General features: G+C 49.2%; 2 protein-coding genes across 3 annotated transcripts; one reads left to right on the top strand and one right to left on the bottom strand.

The window, feature by feature from the left end:
• Positions 1-236: 236 nt before the first annotated feature.
• CLIC1 (chloride intracellular channel 1) lies at positions 237-5,956 on the bottom strand. The gene is made up of 6 exons (XM_080664596.1): positions 5,461-5,956; positions 3,155-3,264; positions 2,831-2,956; positions 2,328-2,434; positions 1,316-1,497; positions 237-655 (listed from the first exon to the last, which is right to left on the bottom strand). The coding sequence occupies exons 1-6, from the start codon at positions 5,497-5,499 to the stop codon at positions 494-496; spliced, it is 726 nt and encodes a 241-aa protein (XP_080520722.1). The 5' UTR covers positions 5,500-5,956; the 3' UTR covers positions 237-493.
• A 3,034-nt stretch (positions 5,957-8,990) lies between these two features.
• MSH5 (mutS homolog 5) lies at positions 8,991-27,472 on the top strand (the record flags this gene model as incomplete). 2 transcript variants are annotated; one of them, XM_080665593.1, is made up of 24 exons in its annotated part: positions 8,991-9,125; positions 9,354-9,477; positions 9,947-10,027; positions 10,171-10,233; positions 10,895-11,016; positions 11,415-11,524; positions 11,789-11,824; positions 12,414-12,496; positions 13,228-13,273; positions 16,774-16,912; positions 17,052-17,114; positions 22,822-22,950; positions 23,217-23,289; positions 23,447-23,556; positions 23,769-23,849; positions 24,090-24,177; positions 24,402-24,591; positions 24,701-24,827; positions 25,467-25,616; positions 26,178-26,252; positions 26,446-26,589; positions 26,796-26,933; positions 27,075-27,148; positions 27,361-27,472. In XM_080665593.1, 24 exons carry the CDS (start codon positions 8,991-8,993, stop codon positions 27,470-27,472), a joined length of 2,493 nt encoding a protein of 830 aa, XP_080521719.1. The 2 variants fall into 2 exon arrangements, with proteins under 2 accessions (XP_080521719.1, XP_080521718.1); XM_080665592.1 differs by having other exon boundaries at positions 26,175-26,252.
• Positions 27,473-27,716: the final 244 nt, after the last annotated feature.

Below are 27,716 nucleotides of genomic sequence, written 5' to 3'. Positions count from 1 at the left end.
CTTCTCAGAACTTGGCCCCGCCCGGCGAGCGTTGCACAGGCCCACCCAGACATGGCCGCCCCTTAAGGCTGGGTAGCAAACGCAGCATGGACCCACAAGACAACACAATGGGTTGGCAGTAAAAATGGCAAAATCACCGCAAGCACCCATGCCTGGAGCTCAAGGTCACTGACCCACCCTGCATTCGCGTTACCCACATTTCGAGCCCCCTTTGTGTAATTACAACACTAGATTTTCATTCTGTATTTTATTACTGAAATACATTGTCCTACCAATCAATCCCACCCCACCCCGCGATAAAAATCTCACCCAGATCCCCCATCCTTCCCTTCACGCCCCCCTTCCCCCCCCCCCCCGCAGGCCTGCACAAGTCTCCAGCATTCACTGCCCACTGGACATTTTGGAGTGTGTCCCTTGGGTAGCCAAGGGAAACCACCCAGGGCCTTTGTGCGGGGGAAATGGAGGAAAGGGAGAGAGGGAGGCCCGAAGGAGCTTATTTGAGGGCCTTGGCCACTTGCTCATAGGCCAGCTCAATCTCCTCATCATCGGGACAGGTGGAGGCGAACTCTTCCCGCGCATAGGCATTGCGCAAGTACCGATGCACTCCACGGAACACCTCGGGGATGGAGAATCCGCGGTACTTCTTACACACCACCTGTGGTGGGGAGAGGAACAAACGTTAACCTCAGGGAGGCCAGAGTGGGCTGTGCCGCTGTGGTCTTTCTCCTATCCCAGCCTTCTTGTCCAGGCATTAAGTCTCCACTATCTAGCTTCTTTTCCTATGATTCCTACCTGCCACGTGAGTCATCTCCAATTGGCGTTTTTAACTCTTTATTGTGATATACTGTCTTCACTTTTCCTCTCTACTTACTGATAACAAGCCCCTTTTCAGACCAATTCCAATGGTACTACTTTTCTCCTCTTGGTTTTATTGCGCTATAATTCACAAACGATTAAATTTTTCTCTTGAAATTTCCACAGCAACTTTTCTCTTGGTTTCATTTGGGGCAAGGACTAATCATCACACAACTTTGCCTTTCAGAGTTCAATATGCAGCTCTGTGGCAGACTAACATCGGGCCCAGATTTCACAAACTAAAACCATAGCTTTCAGGCTGTGACAGAAGATGGGAACCAACAGTTTTCATCTTCCACAAGCAACAGTCTTGTCGGCAATGACCACTGAGAAGGAAGGGGTGGCATCTACTATTAGTAGCAATCTATAGAAACCGCCCTAAGAAAGAAATCACCTTTGGAGTGGTTGTCATGGGAAGCCATCACAGCCGCTATCCTCTCCTCCCCCCATGGCCACCCACCTGCACTATGTGGAGCTTTGGCAGCAGGTTACAGTCAGCCAGAGTGAGCTCATTTCCATCCAGAAACTTCCTCTGAGAGATGCCCTCGTCCTCAGCACTGGTCTCATCCACTTCCTCTGGGAGGGGGGATGCCAGGTAATTGTCTAAAACTTTCAGGGCTTTCAGGAGCCCCTTCTCCAGGTCTGCACAAGAGAGGGCATTGGCAAGAGCATCAAATGATTGACAGTCCAATCCAAGAAGGTTCAGGGGCAGATTGTGGTGAGAGGGTGAATACTAATGCCTCGGCCAGTCCAAATTAACAATAGCTAATGTAGTTAGCTTTTTGTTATTGTAAGCACTTTATATACAAAAACTCATTTAATTCTCACATCAACCCACAAAATAGGTATTGTTGTCCTCATTTTATAGATCTGGAAATAGATTTATAGAGAGGTTAAATGAATTGCCCGAAGTCACCCAGCTAGTAGGATCTGTACTCATGTAGTCTGGATCTAGAGTCACTGTTCTTTTAATTGTTGTTCTTTTTTAAAAAAAATATATTTTATTGATTTCAGAGAGGAAGAGAGAGGGAGAGATAGAAACATCAATGATGGGAGAAAAATCATTGATTGGCTGCCTCCTGCACACCCTACACTGGAGATCAAGCCCACAACCTGGGCATGTGCCCTTGACCAGAATTGAACCCGGGACCCTTCAGTCCAACACTCTATCTGTTGAGACAAACCGGCTAGGGCTAGAGTCACTGTTCTTAAGCACAACCCTGTTCTGCCAGAAAACAGGCCAGCAGCCAAGTCAACCGAATTAACGACCCCAGTCGGGCAGAAGAGGCCAGGGAAAAAATGAGAGATGCTCAAAAGAGTCATGGTCAATGAGAATGCAAGGAGAGATGGGGGTTAAGCCAAAACGTCTCCCTTGACGTTGAGATCTGAATTTCTAGGTGCTCCAAATGCCTCCCATCCCCTGGATCTTCTCGTTCCTTCAGGGATACAGGCCTCTGGCCCACAGGACTCACTGTCATTGAGAGCTGGGTTTGAGTTCTTGATGTAGGCAGAAAATTTGGCAAATATGTCCAGGCCAGCTGTGTTTGATTCAGGGTTCAGAGCTGCCAGCTTGGGGTACCTGAAAGCCAATGGGAGAAATAAGAAATCTTCCTGGGAGGAGCCTCAGCTCCCCTGCCTCAGCCCCTAAGAAACCATCTGGTTTGTTTTTCAATCCTTACCCCAAGGAGTGAGGATATTTTCCCCATTGATTTTTAGAGAGAGTGGAAGGGAAAGGGAGGGGCAGAAAGAGAGGGGAAAAAAAAGAAACATCTATGTGAGAGAGACACATCGATTAGTTGCCTCCTGCTTGCCAGGGATTGAACCTGCAACCCAGGTACATGCCCTTGACCAGGAATTGAACCTGGTTCTTGGGCTGACGCTCTAACCACTGAGTAACCAGCCAGGGCACCATCTGTTTTTTATTTCTTCAGAGCTTCCCAGCTCCCCCTACTCTCCGTTCCAAGTGCCCCAATACCTGGGAGGACACAGCACTGCCTCCAGAAATTCCTCAATCTTGTTGGTGTCTGTGTGCACTTCGGTGCCATACAACAGAAAAGGGAGCTGCCCTCCTGGGCACAGTTTCTGGACTGTCTCGGTTCGCCTGTAGGAGAGAGGCCAAGCATCAGGACAGGAAAAGGGGGTCAGAGAGAACCAGAAAAAGGAGATGGAGGGATGTGGGAAGAGAAAAGGGCTCTTGGTAGAAGAGGAAAGTTCAGGATGGAAGACTAGGGTGACTGAATGTGTGTGTATGTTTATGTGTGAGCACAAAGGGTGTTTAGAGGAACAGAAGTGGACCTACCTCTTGGTGTCAACGGTGGTGACATTGAAGGTGACTCCCTTGAGCCAGAGCACCATGAACAGTCTCTGGGAGAAGGGGCAGTTCCCAATCTTGGCTCCATCACTGCCAGCCTGAAAAGCAAGCCCCACCTCAAGTTAGGCCTGGTGTACCCCACCCATCCCCAGGCCATTCTGGGTATATCCTATTCCCAGACCTACACACACACACACACACACACACACACACACACACACACACGTCTCTCCAGAACTGGGTTCTCCACCCTGGGCTCGGTCAAATCTAGAGCAGATCAGTGGAAACATTTTCTACAAAGGTTGGCTTCTGGTTTTCCAAATACTTAAGTATAGGTGAGAGGTGGGCAGAGGGATGGGTTGTGGAGAAATGAAAGGATCTGGACCCCAGAGAGGGAAGACTAACAGTAGCGTAGTTTTCCTTGTGCTATTCTAAGTCCTTTACACACATAAACTCATTTTAATTCTCAGACCAACCCATGCAGTATCCCCGAGAGAGGGACTTTGGTGAGGCCAGAGACAGAGGCTAGCCGCCTGGGTTCCGGATTGGAGTAAAGCCTGAGGACTAGAGGCGGGGCAGGGTCTGCAAGCAGAGTTCTGGTTCTCTGTACCTCCACCCACGCTGTTTCTGGGCAGCTGTGTGGGGAGTCGAGGGGCTCACAGCCTCGCCCTAGAGATGTAGAGGGGCTGCTCTCTAATTGGCAAGTGGTGACCTCATCCCTCAAGGGACACCTCCCCCTAGGTTCAGGATGATTCATTTCATTGGTGTCTCCAGCCTTAGCAGCTTCCTTCCTGCCAAGGAGTGGGGGCAGGGACCTGTGAGGCGGAGGACCAGTGGTAAAGGCCACCTTCCTCTTCCCAGCATTGCCTGCTGGGTCTCCCTACACAGCTCCTCTGGCTCCAGATAATCCTCCTCACACAGGACCCAGGGCCAGAATCTCTGCAGCACAGACTCACCCCCTCGAGTAAAAATAGCCCTTGAGGCGAGTGTGAGAGTGAGGTGGGGACCACACCTATGGGGCCGGCCCAGGCACTTCACTGAGTGAAGGGACGGGGAATGGCTGCCTGAGAAGTAAAGCATAAAGACAAGGGAGAAACAGGCAGGAACACACAAAGACAAGGCGAACAAAAGGGAGTAAGCAGAGAGAAAGGAAGCAGGAAAGGGAGGGGGTGGGGAGAATAAGCAAACAGAGGACAGTGTCTGCCCAGGGGAAGGAGGGCGAAGAGATGAGGTCCAGAAAGGGGAGAGACACAGCCCTAGTGGGGAAGTCAGCAGGGTGGAAACGGAACGGTGAAGGCCCAGGCCTGCGGTTGTTTTTTAATTGATTTGAGAGAGAGAGAGGAAAGGGTGGGGGGAGGGGAGAGAAGAGAGAAACATCGATGTGTTGTTCCACTTATTTATTCATTCATTGGTTGATTCTGTATGGTATGTGCCCTGACCGGTTGATTGGTATGTGCCCTGACCGGTGATCGAACCTGCAACCTTGGTGTATTCGGACAACACTCTAACCAACTGAGCTACCTGGCCAGGTCTGGCTTGTGGTTTTGATACCCAAATGCTATGGGCCCACGTCTCCACATCCACACACAGGAGAGCGGAGAGAGTTGGGGCAATTCTTTCTCTCCTGCTTCTACACCTCGAAACCCTAACCGCCCTAGCCCAGCCTCCCCCGCTTTCTGGTCTCTCTCACCAGGCCTGGAGGTAGCCACAGCAGAACTCTCATCTCCTCCCTTCCTCTCACTTCCCCAAGTCCTCAGGCCTTCTCCACGCATCGCCTCTCCAGCGCAGCTTCTTGCACTGCGATTCCCCCGTGTCCTTCCACCCCACTTTCCCAATGGACCTCTTCCCGCTCCCAGGCCTCCCTACCACACCCACTCACACTCACACACTCACACACGTCTCCAAGTACCCCCCTGCCCCTCACCCTCCTAAGGCCGCATGTGCTGATGTTTTCCTCTGTTCCTCCCACACCCTGCTACCCTCCTACCCTCCTTCTCCGTCCTTCCCTCAGCGTGTGCCCACCCCCCCAGGAACCCTCCCTTTTCTCTACCGTGGGGTCCTTCCGGCTGATGGCAACTTGCACTTTTACAAACTTTCCAGGGTTGCGCCTAGAATTCTTTCTCCGCCACGTCAATTGTCTTCCCCTCCGGAACCAGCCCCCCCTCCCATTCCAAAGACTGCAGGTGGGCTGGGGTAGGCGGGAGGGAGGAAGGGGCTGGGGGTTCAGGCCGGAGCGAGGCAGAGGGAGCGCTGCCGGCAGGAGTGCGGAGGGGCCGGGAGGAAGGGGCTCTCACCTTCACGAACAGCTCGACCTGCGGCTGCTCTTCAGCCATGGTTGCGACGGGGACCAGGAAGCGGCCGTCGCGGGGGGAACTGGGAGGGGTCGGAGGGCGGGTCTCACGGGCAGAGGTCCTGGGCCCAGGCCCGGACGCCCCTTGGCACCACACTAGCCGGGTCGGACCGCTCACTCCACACTCGGCCGCCCCACCAGCCCGCGACCTCACACCGGCTCCTGCAGCTCGGTTCCCTCCCGGATCGAGGCGGCTGACTCACGGGCCGGCCCCGCCTGGAACCTGGGAAGGGGACGAGAGGGGGCGGGCCCGAGGATCGGGAGGGGGCCCGGGGAGGTGGGGAGAGCCTCGGTCTCCCGGAGGGGAAGGAGGAGGCGAGGGCCTCTTGGGCCTCCTTTCTCCGCCAGCCTCCTGAAACACGGGGCCCCAGTTTCCCTGCTTCATCAGGCAGGACTCTCCCACTCCGCCCTCATGGAAGCTGGACACCCACAGGGTGGGCACCGTAGGCCCCGAGGGAACCTCAGGGCAGACATTTAGGACAGGTGGTCCGTCGTTTATCCCTTTTTCCGAGCTCCTTCCAGATTTCAGTCCCGGTTCTAGGATGGGGGGAAGAGAGTGGTGAAAGGTAGGGCAGGGGATGGGGAGACACCCAGACCTGTGCTGGGAACCCGAGGCTGAGCCGCATCCCTGGGGCAGGTCTTGCTCCCCTCTGAAGCCCCTCAGCTTTAATGCTGCCGCTTCTGCTCCCTAATGGGGCCCCTTTCTGTGCCCTTCGCCCTTTTCTTACTGGCAAGTTGCTTTGGAGATGGGGTGAAAGGGTGAGGTAGTTTTGACCCCAAGGAATCCAGCAGGGCGGGGGGGCAGAGGGGTAGCTGGCCCTATCCTGGGTAAAAAGCAAAGATCAGCCAGAGCAGGTAGAATGAGTGGAGTCTTTGGGGACACAAATGAATAAAGGCAGAGGGAGAGTAGCCCTTGCCCTCCCAGTCACCTTGATTTTGGAGGTCTATAAACTATGACCTGCTGAAAAACAGCCCAAGAATATGTACTCCAAACTGGATATTTTCCAGCCCTTGCATCTTGACTCTGCTATCTAATCATCCCTTCTCTTTCTTCCTCATCCACCTCTGTCTAACAAAAGACCTACAATTCCAGAAAAAACTTGGTGGAGTGCAAGGACACAGGAGCAAAACAAAGCTTGAGACTTGAAAAAACAGAGGAACTTGGGACCCGAGTGGGGTGGGGTGACAAGAGGGCTGCTGGAGACCAGCAGTTAGTGGTTTCCTCTCCTGCTTCCTCTTCTGTGGGTTTGCGCCTGGTGGGGGAGGGCACTAATCTTTCTTCCCAGGGAGGGCATGGATATATTTGTTGTTTGTTCCTTTGCGTTGTAACATCCTATAATGAGGTAGAATGATTCCTAAGTAAAGGGGATCCCTTCCATGGTAACCCTCAGATCTGCACATAGGACCCCTTCCAGCTGAGGGAAGTCACAGCAGCCCTATTTCCAGGTCCTCTTTTGCTCCAGCTTGTCAGTGTCCCCCAGAGAAGCTGCCCCACAAAGATGTCCCCTCAAACAAGTGGGGCCAGCCCTGAACTCAAGCAGGTTTGGCAACTTCTCCCCGCCTCTCTTTTCTTTCCTACCGCTTTTTAGCTAGAGCTGCCTTGATCATCAATATTGACTTTGGCTGTTGGCATGGCTATCCACAAGGTATTTTTGCCTTAATTTCCCAGATGACAGGTGATGCTGCCCTCTCCTGGTACCATCCAGCAATGCCCAAATCCTGCTTCAGAGGTCTCCCTCCCATGTCATCTGCTTGCCTCCGATTTTCTCCTGTCTCAGTATCTCCCCTTTCCTTTTCTGGGCAGGTTTTTCTTTCCACTCTCTCCCCTTCCTGGGCTTGGTAAACCAGTCCCTAATCTCTTCCCACCCCAGATTGGAAGGTGTGTCCCTCCCAGACACTCCTCAGACACGCCTCACAGCCTTCTCCAGGTTTCCATAGTTCCATTGCTCAACAGTTTGCCAAGGGTAACCATTAACCTTTCCCTTAACTAGCTTCCCCACCTATCTCGATAGAGGGGATTCTCCAATCATTGTTTAGCAGAGCCAGGTTACCCCACCATCTTTCCTAAAGTCTTGGGTGGGATCTCCCCATCTCAGGGTACCCAGGACAAAGCTGGGAGGAATATGTATCTTAAAGGATCTGTTTCTTAAAGGTTTGTATTTATTTCTGTTCACAATCTCCTTGCTTCTCCTACACTCACACACACTCAAAAGTTAGCTTCGTGGAGCTCAGACTTAATTATGTTCATTACTTTGAGTCCACCACCCAGAGTAGGCACTATATAGTTGCTGTAGGAATGAATGACAGCTCTCTGTCCTTACAGGGTGTGTGTGCACAGGGGTCGGGCATGTCCCAAAGGAGTGTAGGTGTTCTTATCAGGTCTACTCTGTCAGAATTGGGTACAATTCCAACGCTTTCACTTCGGGGTGGGGTGGGCCCGAAATTATAAATTAGGCCCTGTAGCGCCCCCGTGGGGTGTTCATACGCTGTACCTAGGAAATCGGCAGAGGAGGGCTGAGATACGAGTCTCACTTAATTTCTGCTTATTTATAACACATAGCTCTTACTACTTTTGCCAGGCACTGTTCTAAGCTCTTTATAAATAAACCAAGATGAACAAATATTAACTTAGAGTTGTTGACACAGTTGAATTATTGTTGCTTATCTCCACTCTCCAGAAAAAACAATGCGCCTCTGGCCCTTTAAAGTCGTTCTCCTCCCCAGATTCCCCCTCCCCTGGCAAAGCCCCTAGAACAGTTTCCTAGACTAGGACTCAAGCACGGCTTCCGGCCTCCTCCAGGCTCCATACGGTGTCAATCAGATCCGGTAAACCCTGGGGCAGAGGCCCAGGGGCTGAGCGACAGCCGAGGGCGGGAAGTTTGAACGTCCTGGCACCACCCCACTTAAGAACTGGCCCATCAGCGTCCAGCCTTCTTAGCGACCGCGCTCCCGCCCTGCTGACTCTCTAGGCAGGATCCGGGTCTCTCTGACCAATAGCGGTTAAGGGGGTGGGACCTGTGCGCGCGCACCCGTCCTGGCGTCCGCGCGCTCCTCCTGCAGGCTTGTGGCTGGTAGTGACTCGGTCTCGCGCACGTCGAGGTCCCGGTGACAGAAAAGGCGGGAAAACTCCGCAAGTTGTCCGCCTGTGGGGTGGGGAAGCTAGAGCGCGGGCCTGCGGCCTTGGAGGCGTGGTTGGCAGGGGCGGGAGAGGAGGCTGACACAGCTCGCCCACACGGCCCGTAGACCGTCTCCATCCCAGTGCAACATCGGCGTGACAGAAATGTGGGTGGGCGAGGATTCCACAGACTGTCGGTCCTTGAAATACTGAGAAGTCGCCCCTCGAAATGCCCCACAGATGACGAAAATAAACGTGACCTTTCCCTCGCCTCAGCCCTCCCCAGACTTCCCTGTGCACTTGCGCCCGCCTCGCTCCTGAACCACCTTCATTTTTCGCAGCGCAGAGCCTCCCTGCCCATGGCCTCGGTGGGAGCGACCGCCGGCGGGATGCGGCAGGGACCGGGAGCCGGGGCGGCCGCGGCCAGCTTCCCCAGCCCGGCCCCAGTGCCGGGCCCCGCGGGGGCGGAGGACGACGCGGAGGAGCCGGCGGAGGTCTCTGGGGCGGCGAGGCCGGGGAGCGGGAACGAGAACGAGTCAGGAGCGGGGGGAGTTGCTGGGACGTCCGGGCGTTAGAAGAAAGGGGCGGGGAGGGCTGGGCTGCGGCTTCACATGTACCCAAGGGGGTGCTGCTCCCTCTCTGAGAGCTGAGAAAATGGTGACAAATAAGGCCCTGTACTGAGGAGGGGTTCAAATACTGGCTTCCTTGTTTCCTCGCGGAAGACCCACCTGTGTGTGCTGTGGAATGCAGGCTACTTAGGCATGGCCTACTACGACACCAGTGACGCCACCATCCACTTCATGCCGGACGCCCCGGACCTCCAGAGCCTGCAGCTTCTGCAGAGAGGTGGGCACGAGCCCGCGCTTCCTCTGCCCCGGGGGCGGAAGTGTCTCTCGCATGTGCTCACCTGACTCAATCGGTTTTATTAGTTGACTTCCAGAGGAAGGTCTGTTGTTTTTAAGACTCCATTTCATGATTCAACAGATATTTATTAGGTGTCTGCAAGGTGTCAGGTGCTGGAGATACAGTCCTGGACAAACCAGTCATGTCTGTCCTCTTGGGTTTATACTCCAGTGACCATCTCCAGGGCACCCCTTTCCCTCCCACCACCTCACCAGTCCGCTACCCTCTCCTTTCCTAGGTCTCATGCCTGACTCCTGACTAGGCTCCCAATGTGTTTGTTGGGCACTCCCTACTCTTAGAGGAAATGCGTTTTAGAGATGGGGAGGGAGATAGCAAGGAAAGGGCTGTGGGTTTCCTCTTAGTTAAGGGATAAAGATTCTTTAACTCATTTGCTCTGCATTCTCCTTCCAAGTTCTGGATGAAATCAATCCCCAGTCTGTTGTTACCAGTGCCAAACAGGATGAGAATATGACTCGGTTTCTGGGGAAGCTTGGTAAGGACTGGGTAAAGTATGGAATATTACAGGAGATTAAAGGGTCTTGGAGAGAGGTAGAGTCAGGGTGAGAGAGAAGGTGGGACAGAGGCAGAAAGACTGGAATGTATAGGCTAATGGCCCTTTCTTTGCCTCCCTCACAGCCTCCCAGGAACACAGAGAGCCTAAGAAACCTGAAATCATATTTTTGCCAAGTGTGGATTTCGGTATCTCCTTTTGCTTTGCTCATTTCTGCATCCCAGTTTCCCAACCCTTTCTCCTAATTCCACCCCATCATCAGAGGTCTCTCCTCAGCCTTATCTCATCCTGAACCTTTGTGTCCTCCAAGCGCCATGACCAGTCTCCTCAGGATCTCTCCTGCTCCCTACTCTTTAATAACCTGCACTTCCTATGAAACCTCCACTTAGGTGTGTCTAGGAATGCGGGCCTCCCCTGAGAAGAGAGTGGTGACACTATTTGGAATTGGAATTCCCCCCTTTAAGCCAAAGCATTTGTTCGAGTGGGGGGAAAGCTACTGCCTCAGTGACCTTGATGATCCATAAGGCACTTCCATAACCTCCCCAGATTTGCAAAGAAGACAGGGAATGTTCTATCCTAATTAGATGTTAACACATTAGTCTTATATGATCTTTTTCACCAAAAATCCTCAATTCCAGACAGGTATCTTTTGTAGGCTGTGATCTCAAGCCAAACATCTTTATATTTTATATAGAGATAATTAGACCAAGGTTCTGAAAATTTGGTTCTTGTTTCAGTTTTCCGTTAACTGCCTGTGTAAACTTGGCAAATCAGATCATCTGTCTTCTATTTTCTTTCTTAAAATAGAGTGAAAAATTGGATTACAAGACTTTTCTCTTTCCAAAATAGGTCTGGAGATAAGCAAACAGCGCATCCTTTCTGGAAACTACTCTTTTATCCCAGACTCCATGACCACCACTGAGAAAATTCTCTTCCTCTCCTCCATAATTCCCTTTGACTGCCTTCTCATGGTGAGATGGGTCCTGGGAAGTCAGGGCTGGGATGCCACAGGTTGGAGAAAGGCAAAAGCACCCCAGTCCTTGGGTTGAGTCCTGGGAGTTTCTAACCCAGCCCTGGAAAACAATAGCTTTCCCTGGTATTGTCCAGCCTTCAAGACATTGGGATTTACCCAGCTCCACCCTTTAACAAAGAAGTTGTTAATTGATTTCAGAGAAAGGGAGAGAGAGAAACATTAATGATGAGAGAGAATCATTGATCAGCTGCCTCACACCCCCCTCGGTGGTCCAGCCCAACCTGGGCAAGTGCCCTGACCAGGAATCTCACCAGTGATCTCCTGGGTCATGGGTCAATGCTCAACCACTGAGCCACACCAGTCGGGCCCCCAGCTCCACTCTTGATCCTCTCTCAGGTTCGAGCACTTGGAGGGCTGCTCAAGTTCCTGTGTCGAAGAAGAATCGGGGTTGAACTGGAAGACTATAATGTCAGCGTTCCCATCCTGGGCCTTAAGAAATTTGTGTTGTAGGTGATTTACCCTAACCTCAGCCAAAGTAAGATGGAAAGTCTGACTAGTAACAGGGTGGGGTGGAAGGTAGTGATGGGGGGGGGGGCAGTGACCTATCAGGTAAAGTGCTCTAGGACACACTGGAGCACCTGAGGGGATGTGGAACTCTGGGACAAGCCTGAGACAGTATTCTGGAAGGTGGGGCAAAAGGGATGAAACTGAGAAATGAACTCTGACCTCATACCCCAGCACCTTCCCTTCTGCTTATTTTTTGCCTTCAGGACCCATCTAGTGAGCATAGATCAAGATACTTACAGGTAAGGAGATGGAGGCAGGCTGTCATCTCTGGGAAGGGAGAAGGATTAAACTTGATGCTCTAATAATCCTAATGAGGCTCCAGGTTTTTTTTAATCCTGGGGCTATTAGGATAAATCTCCCTGAAGGAAAAAGAAGTGGGAGTGAGTGGGAGAGAAGAAAAAAAGCATGAAGGTGTCACTCTTCTTTTCTGAAGAGAGAAACTGAGGCAGAGAGAAGTGGAGGACAAAACTTACAATAAGACTTGGTCTCAGCAGGATGTTCTCAACCCCTTATATTTTCTCAATTCCCTTTAAAAATCCAGACTTTAGCTGGTTTGGCTCAGTGGATAGAGCATTGGCCTACAGACCAAAGGGTCCCGGGTTTGATTCCAGTCAAGGGCATGTACCTCGGTTGCAGGCTCCTCCCTAGCCTGGACCCTGGTTGGGGCACGTGCAGGAGGCAACCAATGGATGTTTATCCCATATCAACATTTCTCTGTCTTTCCCTCTCTTTTCCACTTTCTCTGAAAATCAATGGAAAAATATACTGGGGTGAGGATTTTAAAAAAAAATCCAAATTACCCAGAACTCCCCCATTTCTCCCTGACAGTGTTCTGCAGATATTTAAGAGTGAGGCTCACCCCTCAGTGTACAAAGTGGCCAGTGGACTGAAGGAGGGGCTCAGCCTCTTTGGTATGTGTGTCCCATCCCTCATCCCACACTACAAAAGCCTTCCAGAAAAGCACCTACCTCCAAAGACGTGTCCCAGCCCCCTCCTCCCACTTCATCCCATTGCCAGATGCCTCTTGTACTCCAACCCAACTTTATCCTTTTTGTACCCTTCCTGAACTTGGGCACCTCTGTTTACCTTGTAGTTACCCAATGTCATTAGGATATCTCTTATTTTACCAATTCCATGTTTATTCCTTAGGTTTGTATGAATGTCTCCACTGTGTACCTGTCTCCACAGGTACACAGCTGTGTACCTGTCTGGGGACTTGGGAGACTCTTTGTATAGAGGAGAGTTAGTAACTATGAAACTGCCCATATTTGATTTGCATTGAGTCTTTATCAGTTGTTTCTGACTTTAGGGTGTACTGGGGACATCACCCCAAGTAACCACCTGGTTTCACTATGCATATATCAGTGGGTTGTGTCTAATGTTTACATATATGTATTCAACTCTTTGTGAGTCTAGCTATGCTTGCTCTGCCTATTTTTTTTTGGCTGAGTGTTCCCTCTCCTAAGCCCATGTAAGGTAATACTGGCTCAGACTTGTGGCCAGCTGCTGACTTTGGCTGCCTTTGTGTCCTGTATCTGGGAAATGCCCCCCAGGCCAGCCTGCCCAACATTGGAATCTCTGATCCCATGCCTCAGCTTAGACACAGCCACACATTCCTTTCCCTGCCCTGTCACCTCCACAGGAATTCTCAACAGATGCCGCTCTAAGTGGGGAGAGAAGCTGCTCAGGTGAGTGGGACTCATACTCGTGCTATAAGCTAACGCATGCAATCTGCAAACATACACACCACCCCATGTAGTAGTAATAAAAACAACTGCCCTGCCCTAACTGGTTTGGCTCAGTGGATAGAGCGTCAGCCTGAGCCTGCGGACTGAAGGGTCCCAGGTTTGATTCCGGTCAAGGGCATGTACTTTGGTTGTGGGCACATCCCCAGTGGGGGGTGTGCAGGAGGCAGCTGATCATTGTTTCTCACTCTCTATCCCTCTCCCTTCCTCTCTGTAAAAAATCAATAAAATATATATTTAAAAAACAAAACAAAACAAAAAACTGCCCTTTCCGTAATGCTGACTAAACACGTTTAATCCTTATAATGACCCCACGTGGTAGCTAGTATCATCCTCATTTTACATTGTCAGCACAGATAAACATATACTCATTGATGATACTCTGACTTGGACACATACAAGCAGCAGAAACACAATCACAAAACCCTAATGTATACATGGTAATATCTTTAATTATGAAAACCACACTTCAATTTGAGTTATTCTCTGATAACTCAAATTGGTGTGTCTAGTTCAGAGCTCCGTATGTAGAATGCTAATTACATATCATTGCTACCTGCAATTTCCACAGGCAGCTCAAACTTGGAGCATCCAAAAAGACACCCACTGGTCCTGTTCCTCTTCCTGCATTCCTGATTCTGGGTGAGAGCACTGTTGGCAGTACAGCTTCCCTAGCATCCTGGATTGATGCTTCTCCCTCACCCTCCATATTTAATCATTCACTAGAGCCTGTTGTTTCTAGCCTCCAATGTCTCGGCCATTCCTTTCTCCCTCTTTCCACTGCTCTAATTCTGGCTATCATTTCTAACTGGGAGCATTGCATATGCCTCCAAATGGGTTTCTCTGCCTCTACTCTCTTATTTTTCCTACTCTATCTCTTATTCTAAAATACTGGTTAATTCAAAACAGAGATCTGAGCATGTCACTCCACTTTTTAAAAAACCTTAGGTAGAAACAAAAGAACAGGAGGCTTCCCCGTTACCTGCAGGATGAAGATTAGCGTCTTTAGCAGTATGATGTTCAGGACTCCTCCCATTCACCCCAAGTTTCATTAATAGGCTTACCTTCCCGTCACCCCTCCTTTCTTCCTGGATTCATCCTATATTCCAGTCATTTAGGGCCTCTGACCATCATGGAACTACTACATTATGCCTGTGTTTATGCTGTTCCTTCTGGAAAGTCCCTGTTCTCCACTTGTCACTCTTACTTCAAGGGGCAACCCAACTGTCACCTTTTTCGTGAAGCTTTCATAGGCCCTTGTAAGGAGATCGACATTCACCTTCCTGTATGCTCACGTAGTGCTTGTCTATATTTTCTAGTTGCACTATGGAATTAGTCATCTGTGAATTTGCTGGCCCTCGTAGCTGTGAACTCTGTGCAGTGGCCATTCCTGTTACCTCAATGCCTGCCACATGGCCTTGCACTCAGTAGCACTCAGTGAGTGAGCACAATGCATAGATGCAAGCATACAGGTGGCATCATCTCTAAAAACTCAGCAGAACCCTTTGCTAGCCTACAGGTGCACAATCTTTTCCCCACCTCACCCACTCTGCAATGTGTGTCTTTTGGATGTTAATTTAGGATAATTTCCAGATAATTGGAGGGTGATACAATCTCAACCAGGGATGAGAAGGAAAGAATTCTCAATGGAGAAGAGAACTGAATTAAAACTGGGAAGGAATGCAGATTACCCAGATAGGATTCCCCAGGGCATGGAATCATGACCCAAATGATGAACTAAGGGCCTAGCTGGCCTAAAGCCAGACAGGACACCAGGAACTTGAGTGAATGTCAAGTATGCTCTAAAAAGCACTGTCTTAGTTCTCCAGAGATCTGAGTTGGAGTCCCAGCTTAACTTCTTACTAGCAGTATGACTTTGGATAAATTGCTTATGCTGTAAGGGCCTTATTTCCTCAGCTGTAAAATGAGGAAGCTTGGCTTGGTTAAAGTCTCTTCTGGCACGAGCAGTAAAAACCTGTATATTTTACATGAAAGTTAGCTTGGTGAAGTTCATGTGCTCTCCAAGGTGGGGATAGACATTCATAGACTGGCCTACACTGCTCTGGGTGGAGCAGCCTTTTGTGGCCAAGGAGCAGAGGTACCTAAAACCCACCCTCGAATCCAACTGAGTCCTCCACTTTATTCTAACCTGGGGTGTTCTAACCCAGGGTAACTGGCATAGACTACAGTGTGAGATACACATCCTCAGACCCAAGTGCCTCCACACGTCTCTTATATAAAACTAGAGGCCCGATGCACGAAATTTGTGCAAATGTAGGCCTTCCTTCCCCCGGCTGCCAGCACCGGCTTCCCTCTGGCACCTGGGACTAGGCTTCCCTTGCAGCCCTGGCTTTGTTCAGAAGGTCGTCTGGTCTAATTAGCATATTACAGTTTTATTATTATAGACTAGAGGCCCAGTGCATGAAATTTGTGCACGGGTAAGGTCCCTAGCAGCTGCCAGCTGGGGCCTCCCTTCGCACCCACCTTGGCCTGGCCCTGCCCGCTCACCTGCTCCACCATCCTGCCACAGTCCTGCTTTCATCAGGACCCATTGGGCCAGCAGCACCTCCACTGCCGTCCGCTGCCAGCGTCAAATTGCAGACTCCTGCCATGTTCTGTGCTGCCCCCTGTTGATCAGTGCACATCTAACTCCCAGTTGGTCAAACTCCCACCCGTAGACAATTTGCATATTAGCCTTTTATTATATAGGATAATGGCTTGCTCTAATGCAGAAAAGAATCTGTGGGCTCACAGTCCTTACAGAATCTCACACTTTTCATAGCCATAGGTTGATAGGGACACCCAGAACTGGATAAACATAGATGAGACATTTATTTCTGTACACTAAATATTAATAATATTATAAACTTCTGTGTTTCCACCAGTCAATCTAAAAATTAGTGTTATTGAAGCCCCTTAGATGTCCCTCCCCAATCCTTTATTCTCTGTAGAGAAGACTATTATCATGAATTGAGGACTTAAATCATTACACATGGGACAATTATATATTTAAACAGGAAGAACAGGAAAAGATAAATGCCTGTGCTATTACACCAGAGACACTTTCACAGCTATACAAACTCATTCAGACTCACCCTCTCCTACTCAGCCACCAAGATAGCTAGATTGTTGTCATACAGATGCTTCAACACACCACCCTCCCTCTAAAATATTGGCAAGCTCTATCACATACCCACATGGAATGACACACATGGTCATATCCATCAAAACTGATACACAGACACAGTTGTGTTCATATCCACAGAGATTCAGTAGGTGCATGTAAACACCCCTGCATAGATAGAACACTGTACTTGCCAGTACAGATACGTATTGCCACAATCGTCAGGGACCTGCAAACACACATTTTCACAAATTGAGATCATGACAATGATGAGAACAGATGTAATTTCAGGTTTCCTCACCCCAACCTTCACTTCCAGGCTGTGGTTCACACGTCCCACTCACGACCTGGGGGAACTAAATTCTCGTTTGGACATCATTCAGTTTTTCCTGCTACCCCAGAATCTGGACATGGCTCAGATGCTGCATCGGTTGCTGGGTCACATCAAGAACGTGCCAGTGAGCCCAGAGTTGGGGGCAGGGAGGTGGGGAAGGAGGTTGAGGGCTGATCCAGGACATTGGGCTTCCTGAGGGGCATTAGAGTGGGAGAGGGAAAACAGTTGTTGTCCCCTGTCCGACTGTCCTTATCTGACTGTAGCTGATTCTGAAACGCATGAAGTTGTCCCACACCAAGGTCAGCGACTGGCAGGTTCTCTACAAGGTAGGACCTACCTTCTTGAATCCTAGAAGTTCAGGTTAAGCCCCTCAGCTTGTGTTCTAGACTCTCTGTACTGTGGTTATCTTGTCCAACTTTATCCCAACACTATTTTTAAGCTTGTATTGTGGATATTGTCCAAAATATTTATTATTTTTTTAAAATATATTTTTTATTGATTTTTTACAGAGAGGAAGGGAGAGGGAGAAAGAGTTAGAAACATCGATGAGAGAGGAACATCAATCAGCTGCCTCCTGCACACCCCTGCAACCAAGGTACATGCCCTTGACCGGAATCGAACCTGGGACCCTTGAGTCCACAGGCTGACGCTCTATCCACTGAGCCAAACCAGTTAGGGCATTTTTGTTTTTAATCTTCACCAGACCATATATATATATATATATATATATATATATATATATATATATATATTTTTTTTTTTACTGATTTTAGAGAAAGGGAAAGTGAGAGAGAAACATTGATGTATGAGAGAAACATCAATTGGTTACCTCCCATACACACCCCCACGGGGATCCAACCCACAACCTAGGTATGTGTCCTGACCCAGAATCGAACCAGCAACCTTTCAGTACATGAGACAACACTCCAACCAACTGAGCCACACCGGCCAGGGCTGCCCAAAAAATTTAGAGAAAATAAAATGAACCCTCATGTATCCACCTTGCAGCTTCAACACTTATTTCATGTATATCTTCTTCCACTTTCCACTTCCTGGATTATTTTGAAGCAATTCCCAGCCATCATATCATTTTACCCATAAATGTTTAAATATGATTTCTAAAAGAAAATTATTTTTGAAAATAAATAACTACTGCCCTGGCTGGTATGACTTAGTGGTTGGATTGTTGGCCAGCACACAGAAGGGTTGCAAGTTCAATTCCTGGTCAAGGGCACATACCTGGGTTGAAGGTTCAATTCAAGGCCCCAATTGGAGTGCATGTTGGAAGCAACCTATTGATGTGTCTCTCACATAAATGTTTCTCTCTCTCTTTCTCCCTTCCCCTCCCTCTCTTCCTTCCTCTCTCTCTAAAATAAATAAAAATATATTTTAAAAATAAAATTTAAAAAGGATTTTCCTTAAAAAAAATCAATGGAAAAAATACCTTGAGAGAGGATTAACAAAATTTTTTTTTAATATATTTTATTGATTTTTTACAGAGAGGAAGGGAGAGGGATAGAGAGTTAGAAACATCGATGAGAGGGAAACATCAATCAGCTGCCTCCTGCACACTCCCTACTGGGTATGTGCCCGCAACCAAGGTACATGCCCTTGACCGGAATCAAACCTGGGACCCTTGAGTCTGCAGGCCAATGCTCTATCCACTGAGCCAAACCGGTTAGGGCAACAAAAATTTTTTTAAAGAATAACTACCATTATCTTACCTAAAATTAACAATGAGTTAATATCACCAACTATCTAATGTCAAAATATCTAATCATTTCTTAAATGTCATGATTTTTAAAATTAGTTTAATTAGGAACCAAATATGTTCACATATGGCAATGGGGTGATGTCTCTTTTAAGTCTCTTTTATGGGTTCCTTCTTCCCTCTCTCTGACTTTCTCTCTTTTTTTTTTTTAAATAAATCTTTATTCAGATTATTACAATTATTTCTCCTTTTTCCCCCCATAGCTCCCCTCCACCCATTTCCCACCCCACCTCTGCCCTTACCTTCCCCCCACTGTCCTCATCCATAGGTGTATGATTTTTGTCCATTCTCTTCATGAACCCCCCATACCCCTTTCCCCCTGAGAATTATCAGTCCACTCCCTTTCTATGCCCCTGATTCTATTATATTCACCAGATTATTCTGTTCCTCAGGTTTTTAATTCACTTGATTTTTAGGTTCGCTTGTTGATAGATATGTATTTGTTGTTCATAATGTTTCTCTTTACTTTTTTCTTCTTCCTCTTCTTTAAGAATACCTTTCAGCATTTCATATAATACTGGTTTGGTGGTGATGAACTCCTTCAGCTTTTTCTTATCTGTGAAGCTCTTTATCTGCCCTTCAATTCTGAATGATAGCTTTGCTGGGTAGAGTAATCTTGGTTGTAGGTTCTTGCTATTCATCACATTGAAAATTTCTTGCCACTCCCGTCTGGCCTGCATAGTTTCTGTTGAGAAGTCAGCTGACAATCATATGGGTGCTCCCTTGTAGGTAATTAACTGTTTTTCTCTTGCTGCTTTTAATATTCTCTCTTTGTCTTTTGCTCTTGGCATTTTAATTATGATGTGTCTTGGTGTGGTCCTCTTTGGATTCCTTTTGTTTGGGGTTCTGTGGGCTTCCTGGACTTGTAAGTCTATTTCTTTCACCAGGTGGGGGAAGTTTTCTGTCATTATTTCTTCAAATAGGTTTTCAGTATCTTGCTCTCTCTCTTCTTCTGGCACCCCCATAATTCTGATGTTGGTACGCTTGAAGTTGTCCCAGAGTCTTCTTACATTATCTTCAACTTTTTGGATTTTTTTTTTTTGCTTTTTGCTTTTTCGGTTGAGTGTTTTTTGCTTCTTTGTATTTCAATTCTTTGACTTGATTCTTGTGTTCCTCTATTCTGTTTCTGGGTCTCTGTATAATATTTTTTATTTCAGTCAGTGTATGTTTAATTTCTAGTTGGTCCTTTTTCATATCTTCGAGAGTCTCGTTATATTTATCGGCCTTTTCTAGGATATTCTTAAAAAGTCTTATAACCGTGGTTTTGAATTCTATATCCAGTCGTTTGTTTTCCTCCATTTCTTTCGTTTGTGATCTGATTCTTTGACCCCGCATTTTCACTGATTCCCTGAGTTGGTAAGGTAGATATTTGTGCTAGGTTTCCTATATGGCCCAGTGGGTCTGCTTCCCCAGTTAACCTGAGGTGGACACTCTTGGTGCACCCCTTTGTGGACTGTGTGTACAGCCTTGTTGTAATTAAGTCTTTATTGTTGTTGGTATCACTGGGAAGAATTGACCTCCGGGCCAGTTGGCTGTAAGGATCAGCTGTGTCTATGCTGGGAGAAGTTCGGTGCTGGAGACAGCCTTATAGGATTAGACTTGCCAAATTGCAATAGCCTCTGTGCTCAGCTTGGATGGGGTGGAGTCTCAGTCTTGGCTTCCTGTCAGTCTTGCCCTTGCGCGCATGTGCGCTTTCAGTCCTCCGCCTTCCCCAGCTCGAGTCTCCGCCTGAGAGTCCAGACTCCCCCCACAAGAGCGTGGGTCCCCAGGGGCTCGCCTGGCACTGGGGTTCACTGCAGTCAGAACTGGGGCTCAGTGCCGTCAGGAGCCTCTGACTCCCTTCCACTAGGGAAAGCCTGTGGCAACCTCCGCAGCCTTTGTGCGCACTGGCCCGCGTGCGCCTTCAGACTTCTGCCTTTCCCAGCTCAAGTCTCCGCCCGAGAGTCCAGACTCCCCCCGTAAGAGCGTGGGTCCCCAGGGGTTTGCCCAGAACTGGGGTTCAGTGCAGTCAGAACTGGGGTTCAGTGCGGTCGGAGGCTTCCTTCCCCCTTCCGCCAGAGAAAGTCAGCCAGGCTCTCAGCCGCCCTTCCTCTCTGCGCGCACAAAGCCCCTTTGCCGTACCTCCAATTCTCTGTGAGCTTTTCTCTTTCCTTCTAGTTGTAGAATTTTCACTCAGCCAGCTTTCCTGTGGTTCTGGATGGAGTCCGTTCTGTCTTCTAGTTGTAGTTTTGAAATTGTTGTGCGAGGCAGCAGTTTAGGTGCTTACCTATGCCGCCATCTTGGTTTCTCTCTCTGACTTTCTCTGTGTCTTTGTGTGTCTGTCTCTCCTCTCTGTTCTCTCTCTCTCTCTCATTTTCATTCTCCTTACATGTTATTTGTTGAAGAAGCTGAGTCATTTGTCCTGTAGAGCTTCCCTTAGCCTGTATTTTGCTGATTATATATTTGTATTGATTTCAGAGAGAAAGGGAGAGGGAGAGAGAGATAGAAACATCAATGATGAGAGAGAATCAATGATCAGCTGCCTCCTGCACGCCCTCTCCTGGGGGTTGAGCCCACAACACAAGCATGTACCCTTGACCGGAATCGAACCTGGGACCCCTCAGTCGGCAGGCTGACGCTCTATCCACTGAGCCAATCCGGCTAGGGCTGTTAAGATGTTTTTGAGGGGAGAGAAGGGGAAGTTCTTTTTGTCCCCATTAGGGATATACAAATCACTGTATATGAGTCACTTGGAAAAGTTCCACTCTGTGTGGTTATGCCACTATATGGACATACATATTTATGTTCCTCTGTTTTTTTTATTATTAGGAATTTATTTTTAAATTTTAATTGTAGGATTATGTAAAATATTTACATAGTTCCAAAGTCAAATCTCCCAAAGATATAATCAACTAATTCTAGCTTCTATCCCTGCCCCTCTTGCCACCTACAGATAATCTTTTCTTTTTCTTTTTTTAAGATTTTTAAAAATATTTTTTATTGATTTCAGAGAGGAAGGAAGAGGAAGAGAGAGATGGAAATGTCAATGATGAGAGAGAATCATTGATCAGCTGCCTCCTGCATGCCTCACACTGGGGATCGAGACCAACCTGGGGGAAATGCCCTGACCAGGAATCATACCGTGACCTCCTGGTTCATAGGTCGACGCTCAGCTAGGGGACTCCACTGAGCCACTCCAGCCGGGCGATAATCTTTTCTTTTTAAAAATATGTCTTGCCGCCAAAACCGGTTTGGCTCAGTGGATGGAGAGTCGGCCTGTGGACTGAAGGGTCCCGGGTTTGATTCCGGTCAAGGGCACGTGACTTGGTTGCGGGCACATCCCCGGTGGGGGGTGTGCAGGAGGCAGCTGATGGATGTTTCTCTCTCATCGATGTTTCTAACTCTCTGTCCCTCCTCCTTCCTCTCTGTAAAAAATCAATAAAATATATTTAAAAAAAAAATATGTCTTGCCCTGGCCGGGTAGCTCAGTTGGTTAGAGCGTTGTCCTAATACGCCAAGGTTTCGAGTTTGATCCCTGGTCAGGGCACATACAAGAATCAACCAATGAATGCATAAGTGGAACAACAAATCATCGATGTTTCTCTCTCTCTCTTTCTCCCTCTTTCCCTCCCTCTCTCTCAAAAATAAATAAAAATTCCATGGACACAGACAATAGTGCAGTGAAGGCCTGGAGAGGGGGCAGAAGTGGAGTGGAGGTGGCCAATGGGGAGTAAAAGGGGGACATTTGTAATACTTTCAACAATAAAGACATAGCCCTGGCCAGTGTACTCAGTGATTAGAGTGTTAGCCTGCAAACCAGAGGGTTGTAGGTTCGATTTCCTGTTAAGGGCATGTACCTGGATTGTAGATTCCATACCAGGTCGGGGTGCGGGAGACAACCAATTGATACGTCTCTCTCACATCGATGTTTGTCACTCTCTCCCCACATCCACTCTCTCTAAAAAAACAATGGAAAAAATATCCTTGGTGAGAATTAACTAAATAAATAAATTAAAAAATCAATAAAAATTTTTTAAAAATTATCTTCTCCCCTAGGCTGTAAGCTCATGTGGACAGGGACCACATTTTGGTTGTCTTTTTACCTCAGTGTCTAGTGCAGTGCCTGGCACATTTCCTCCCTCGTTGTTTCATTTTGCCTTTGAGATCTTCTGACTTTGTTATTGTGTTTTTCCTCGTTGATCTTTGTTCTCAGTTCATCCTTGTCCTCTCTCCTCAGCCAGGGCTGGGTGTGGGCCACCATCCTCTGTCCATTTCTCCTACAGACTGTGTACAGTGCCCTGGGCCTGAGGGATGCTTGTCGCTCCCTGCCCCAGTCCATCCAGCTCTTTCAGGACATTGCCCAAGAGTTCTCTGATGACTTGCACCACATCGCCAGCCTCATTGGCAAAGTGGTGAGTAGAAGGAAAAAGGCCAAGCCCCTGGGGAACTAGAGGCAAGAGATATGCTGTGGAAGATGGGGAAGCCTGGGAGACATTAAGGTCAGTTGAATGACCAATAAATGGAATGGTGAAAGGAGGTGGCAGAACATCAGGAATGTGCTTGGAAGGTTAGGGTTAAATCAGGGACTGCAGGGAAGAATTGGAGCCCAGCTGGAGGTGAGCAACAGGATGGAAAGATGGTGCTGGCTGATAAGCAACTGGACTTCTTGCCTCCTCAGGTGGACTTTGAGGGCAGTCTTGCTGCAAATCGCTTCACAGTCCTCCCCAACATAGATCCTGAAATTGATGAGAGTGAGTATTGGGTGTGGGGACGGGCCTGTGAGCCCTGAAACACAAGCCTACACAGTGATGAGGTGCCATCCTTGGTACTCGGCCACTACAACGGGATAATCATGGCAACCAGGGCAGGAACCTTACTCTCAATATCCAAGTGTCTTCCACCCCCTAGAAAAACGAAGGCTGGTGGGACTTCCCAGTTTCCTCACTGAGGTCGCTTGGAAGGAGCTGGAGAATCTGGACTGCCGCATTCCTTCATGCAGCGTAATCTACATCCCTCTGGTGAGGGCAGGAGGCTGGGTGTGACCTCTGGGAGCTTTTGGAGGAGATAGTAGGCTTATGAAGGACACATTAGTAGATAAGAAAACTTCTGGAGAAGTTTGAAGAACATTAACACCTTGTGGTGGCTCTAGCCCCTGAGGGAAGCACTGGGGATCTGGGGAGAGAAAGTGCCCAGTACATCACTCTCTGCTTTATCTCTTTATGCTCTCCAGATCGGCTTCCTCCTTTCTATTCCCCGCCTGCCTTCCATGGTGGAGGCCAGTGACTTTGAGATCGAGGGACTGGACTTCATGGTAAGACCCTTGACCTCTGTAGGGAGGTGATAAGGAAAATGAATCAGCAGCTGCCAGGAGGCCTAGCCCTATCAGCACTGCCCAATATGGGATCTCTCTTCTGTTGTTTTACTTTCATCTTTATTAGCTCCGAGATGCAGGAGAAAGAAGTCGGGTGGGGGCCTGCAGACGGGGTTATAAATGTGGGAGAGGATGGGGACCGAGAGATGCAAAGCCCACAGCTTGAGCCCTCTTACCCAGTTCCTCTCAGAGGAGAAGCTGCACTATCGCAGTGCTCGAACCAAGGAGCTGGACGCATTGCTGGGGGACCTGCACTGCGACATCCGTGGTGAGGAGGAGCGAAAGGCTGGGCGTGGGCAGTGTCGAGATGATTCCAACAGGCTCCTTTTCTTCCTGCTCTCGCTCTTCACTCTGCCTTCCCATCTTCTCTGAATGCCTCTGGGTGTCTCACACAGTATCTGCAAGCCTGTTTCCAGGTCCCTCTGCTGGCTTCTTTCTCTCCTTCACATTCCCCCGGAGCTGACCCCCAGCTCCTCCCTCACCTACCATCAGACCAGGAGACCCTGCTGATGCACCAGATGCAGTGTCAGGTGCTGGCTCGGGCGGATGTCTTGACCCGAGTGTTGGACCTTGCTTCCCGCCTGGACGCCTTGCTGGCTCTTGCCAGTGCTGCCCGGGACTATGGCTACTCAAGGCCCCGTTACTCTCCCCAACTCTTTGGGGTACGAATCCAGAATGGCAGGTGAGAACAGAAGGGGGTGGAGGCATAGACACAAGGGGCCTGAAAGCCCCATATTCTGGGGGCTTCACCCATCTAGGCGGTGTGTGAAGTACCTCTCCACCCACTGCAGACATCCTCTGATGGAACTCTGTGCCCGAACCTTTGTGCCCAACTCCGCAGAATGTGGTGGGGACAAAGGGAGGGTCAAAGTCATCACTGGACCCAACTCCTCAGGGAAGAGCATATACCTCAAACAGGTAGGAGAATCCTACACACTGGCCTCTGGCATCTTCATCATCTCCTCCCCCTGCTAGCCAACTCAGGTCGCTGCAGCTCTTCTGCTGTGTTCTGACCCTGCCTGTCATGCAGACACTATAACCCACACCCTGTTCCTCACTTTCCCTTGAGGGAGAGCCATGCCCTAATAGCTTTCCATGGCCTCAATCCCCTTCCCTCACCTCTGAATAGGTCCATGCCATTCCCCAGTGTGCCTCTGCCCACTCCCTGTCCCTCTCTACTGATTCTACAGTGAGTGGAGGGGCCATGATCATCTATTAAACTGTGTCCATCTCTCCTTGATCTATCATTCACCCCTTAGTTTAGCCCAGCCGTGGGCAAACCATGGCCCGCGGGCCGGATCTGGCCCGTTCGGCTGTTCTATCCGGCCCGCAGAGCCGAAAGAGCGGAGGGTTCTCTTGCTCTCCCCTCTGCTCCTTTACTTTGAATTTATATTAGTTCACACAAACACTCCATCCATGCTTTTGTTCTGGCCTTCCAGTCCAGTTTAAGAACCCATTGTGGCCCTCAAGTCAAAAAGTTTGCCCACCCCTGGTTTAGCCTCATCTTCACCTCAGCCCATACCACCAGGCCCAGACTCTGTCTCCTTCCCTGCTTAGGTAGGCTTGATCACATTCATGGCCTTGGTGGGCAGCTTTGTGCCAGCAGAGGATGCCGAAATCGGGGCAGTAGACGCCATCTTCACCCGTATTCATAGCTGTGAATCCATCTCCCTTGGCCTCTCCACTTTCATGATCGACCTCAACCAGGTCAAAGGGAGTAAAGAGAGGTGGGATTGGGATAAGGGGGAAATGGGGAAGGAACTCTACCCCTGAAAAATGATCAGGAAAAACATTCCCTCTGCTGCCTGCCCTCTACACTTAGGGAACCTCTTTTTTGGGGGTGCTAATCCTCACCCAAGGATATTTTTTCCATTGATTTTTAGAATGGAAGGGAGGGAGCGCGGGGGAAAGAAATAGAGAAACATGACATATGAACTGGTTGCCTTCTGCATGTGCCCCGACCAGGGGTTGAACCTGCAACCCAGGTACATGCCCTTGACCAGGAATCGAACCCGTGACCCTTCAATGTGAGGGCCAATGCTTTAACCACGGAGCAACACTGGCCAGAACTAGGGAACCTCTTTTGAATCCTTGCTTTGTATGTGGCATTGTTGGCAATGAAAGGGTGAACAAAGCATGCACCTCGCCATTAAAGACTTCCCAGTCCATTGGAGTGGACACACAAGCAGCTGTATTCATGGCAGACTGGTCAGTGTTACAGGCCTCGAATGCTAATGAAACTCTCTTTGTCCACCTGGTACCCAGCAGGTGGCAAAGGCAGTGAACAATGCCACCGAGCGGTCTCTGGTCCTTATTGATGAATTTGGAAAGGGAACCAACACGGTGAGGGGAAATCTGATGAGGAACTAAGGAGAAATGGAGGCGGGCAAAGGAGCAGGAGGGGGAGGTCGGGCTTCAGGAAATAGGTGTGTGGGGGTCGAAAAGAAACAGAAAAGTGCAAGATGGAAAAGGCCAGGGCAGGTGGGGGGACATGGGGCACCCGTGGTTCTGTACCCTTATCCTGTCCTCTGCACAGGTGGATGGGCTCGCACTGCTGGCTGCTGTGCTCCGACACTGGCTGGCACTCGGACCCACATGCCCCCACATCTTTGTGGCCACCAACTTTCTGAGCCTCTTTCAGCTACCCTTGTTGCCACAGGGGCCCCTTGTGCAGTATTTGGTGAGGAAACTAATCTAGTCCCCTCAGGGTCCCTAAGCCAAGCATTTCCCAGAGCTGGAGACTGGCTCCTTCATTAGAACAGGGGCTCCCTGACCACAGGGACCATGTCCCTTCCCTTTCCTCACTCTCCATAGGGACTGGCTATGGGTTTCAGGGTGGGACGCTAAGTGACAATGACACACTGTCCCCTTTTATTCTTTTTTAAGACCATGGAGACCTGTGAGGATGGGACTGACCTTGTCTTCTTCTATCGGGTTTGCGAAGGTGTGGCCAATGCCAGCCATGCCTCACACACAGCTGCCCAAGCCAGGCTTCCAGACAAACTCATAGCTCGTGGCAAGGAGGTGATGAGATTCATGTCAACCCCATCCATCAGGGCTGCCTCCCACTGTTCCTGCTCCTCTCAGGGGCCTGGGTTCCTGGGCCCATGGCATTTCTTTTCTTACCCAATTCCCCCACCCCTGCCCCCTCCTCCTTGTTCCTAGGTCTCGGACTTGATCCGCAGTGGTAAGCCCATCAAGCCTCTCAAGGAGCTACTGAAGGAGAAGCAAATGGAAAAGTGAGTGGGTGACCCAGGGTCCTGTTCTAGCATCTTCTGCAGCTCTTTTCCCCTTTCAGGGACTCAGAAGGCCTTTTTGCCTTTCAGTGACCCAGTTTCTTTCTGAAATCCCTAAATTTCCAAGGTCCGGGCTTCCTCTGCTACCACCTCTCCCCTCTGCTCAGGACTGTTATCCGTTCTCTCATACAGCTCTCTGTGCTCTCTCCCCTCAGTTGCCAGACATTAGTAGACAAGTTTCTGAAACTGGATTTGGGAGATCCCAACCTGGACCTGGACATTTTCATGAGTCAGGAAGTGCTCCCTGCAGCCACCACCATCCTCTGAGTCCTTCTTCGCCCTCCTCCACTTCCCAAACCTTGTGGGCTGCCGTGCCCTTTTTGTTTCTTCAGATCCAGAGTTCTCAGTTTCCCCAGAAATTTTGTTTCACATTAGGAATAAAGTTTATTTTGGAGAAAGTTGTTTCCTTAGACCAGCCAAAACAAAGCAAGAGACTAGAAAAGAGATGAAACACCAAGTAGGAGTCCACAGAGGGAGCTGCCCTGCCTCATTAGAGGCAGGTGGCGGGTGG

The sequence above is a fragment of the Plecotus auritus genome (assembly GCF_963455305.1).
Source record: "Plecotus auritus genome assembly, chromosome: 4".
Taxonomy (NCBI): Eukaryota; Metazoa; Chordata; class Mammalia; order Chiroptera; family Vespertilionidae; genus Plecotus; species Plecotus auritus.
Note: the sequence above shows the minus strand (reverse complement) of the source record. Positions and strands in the feature narration are given on the sequence as shown.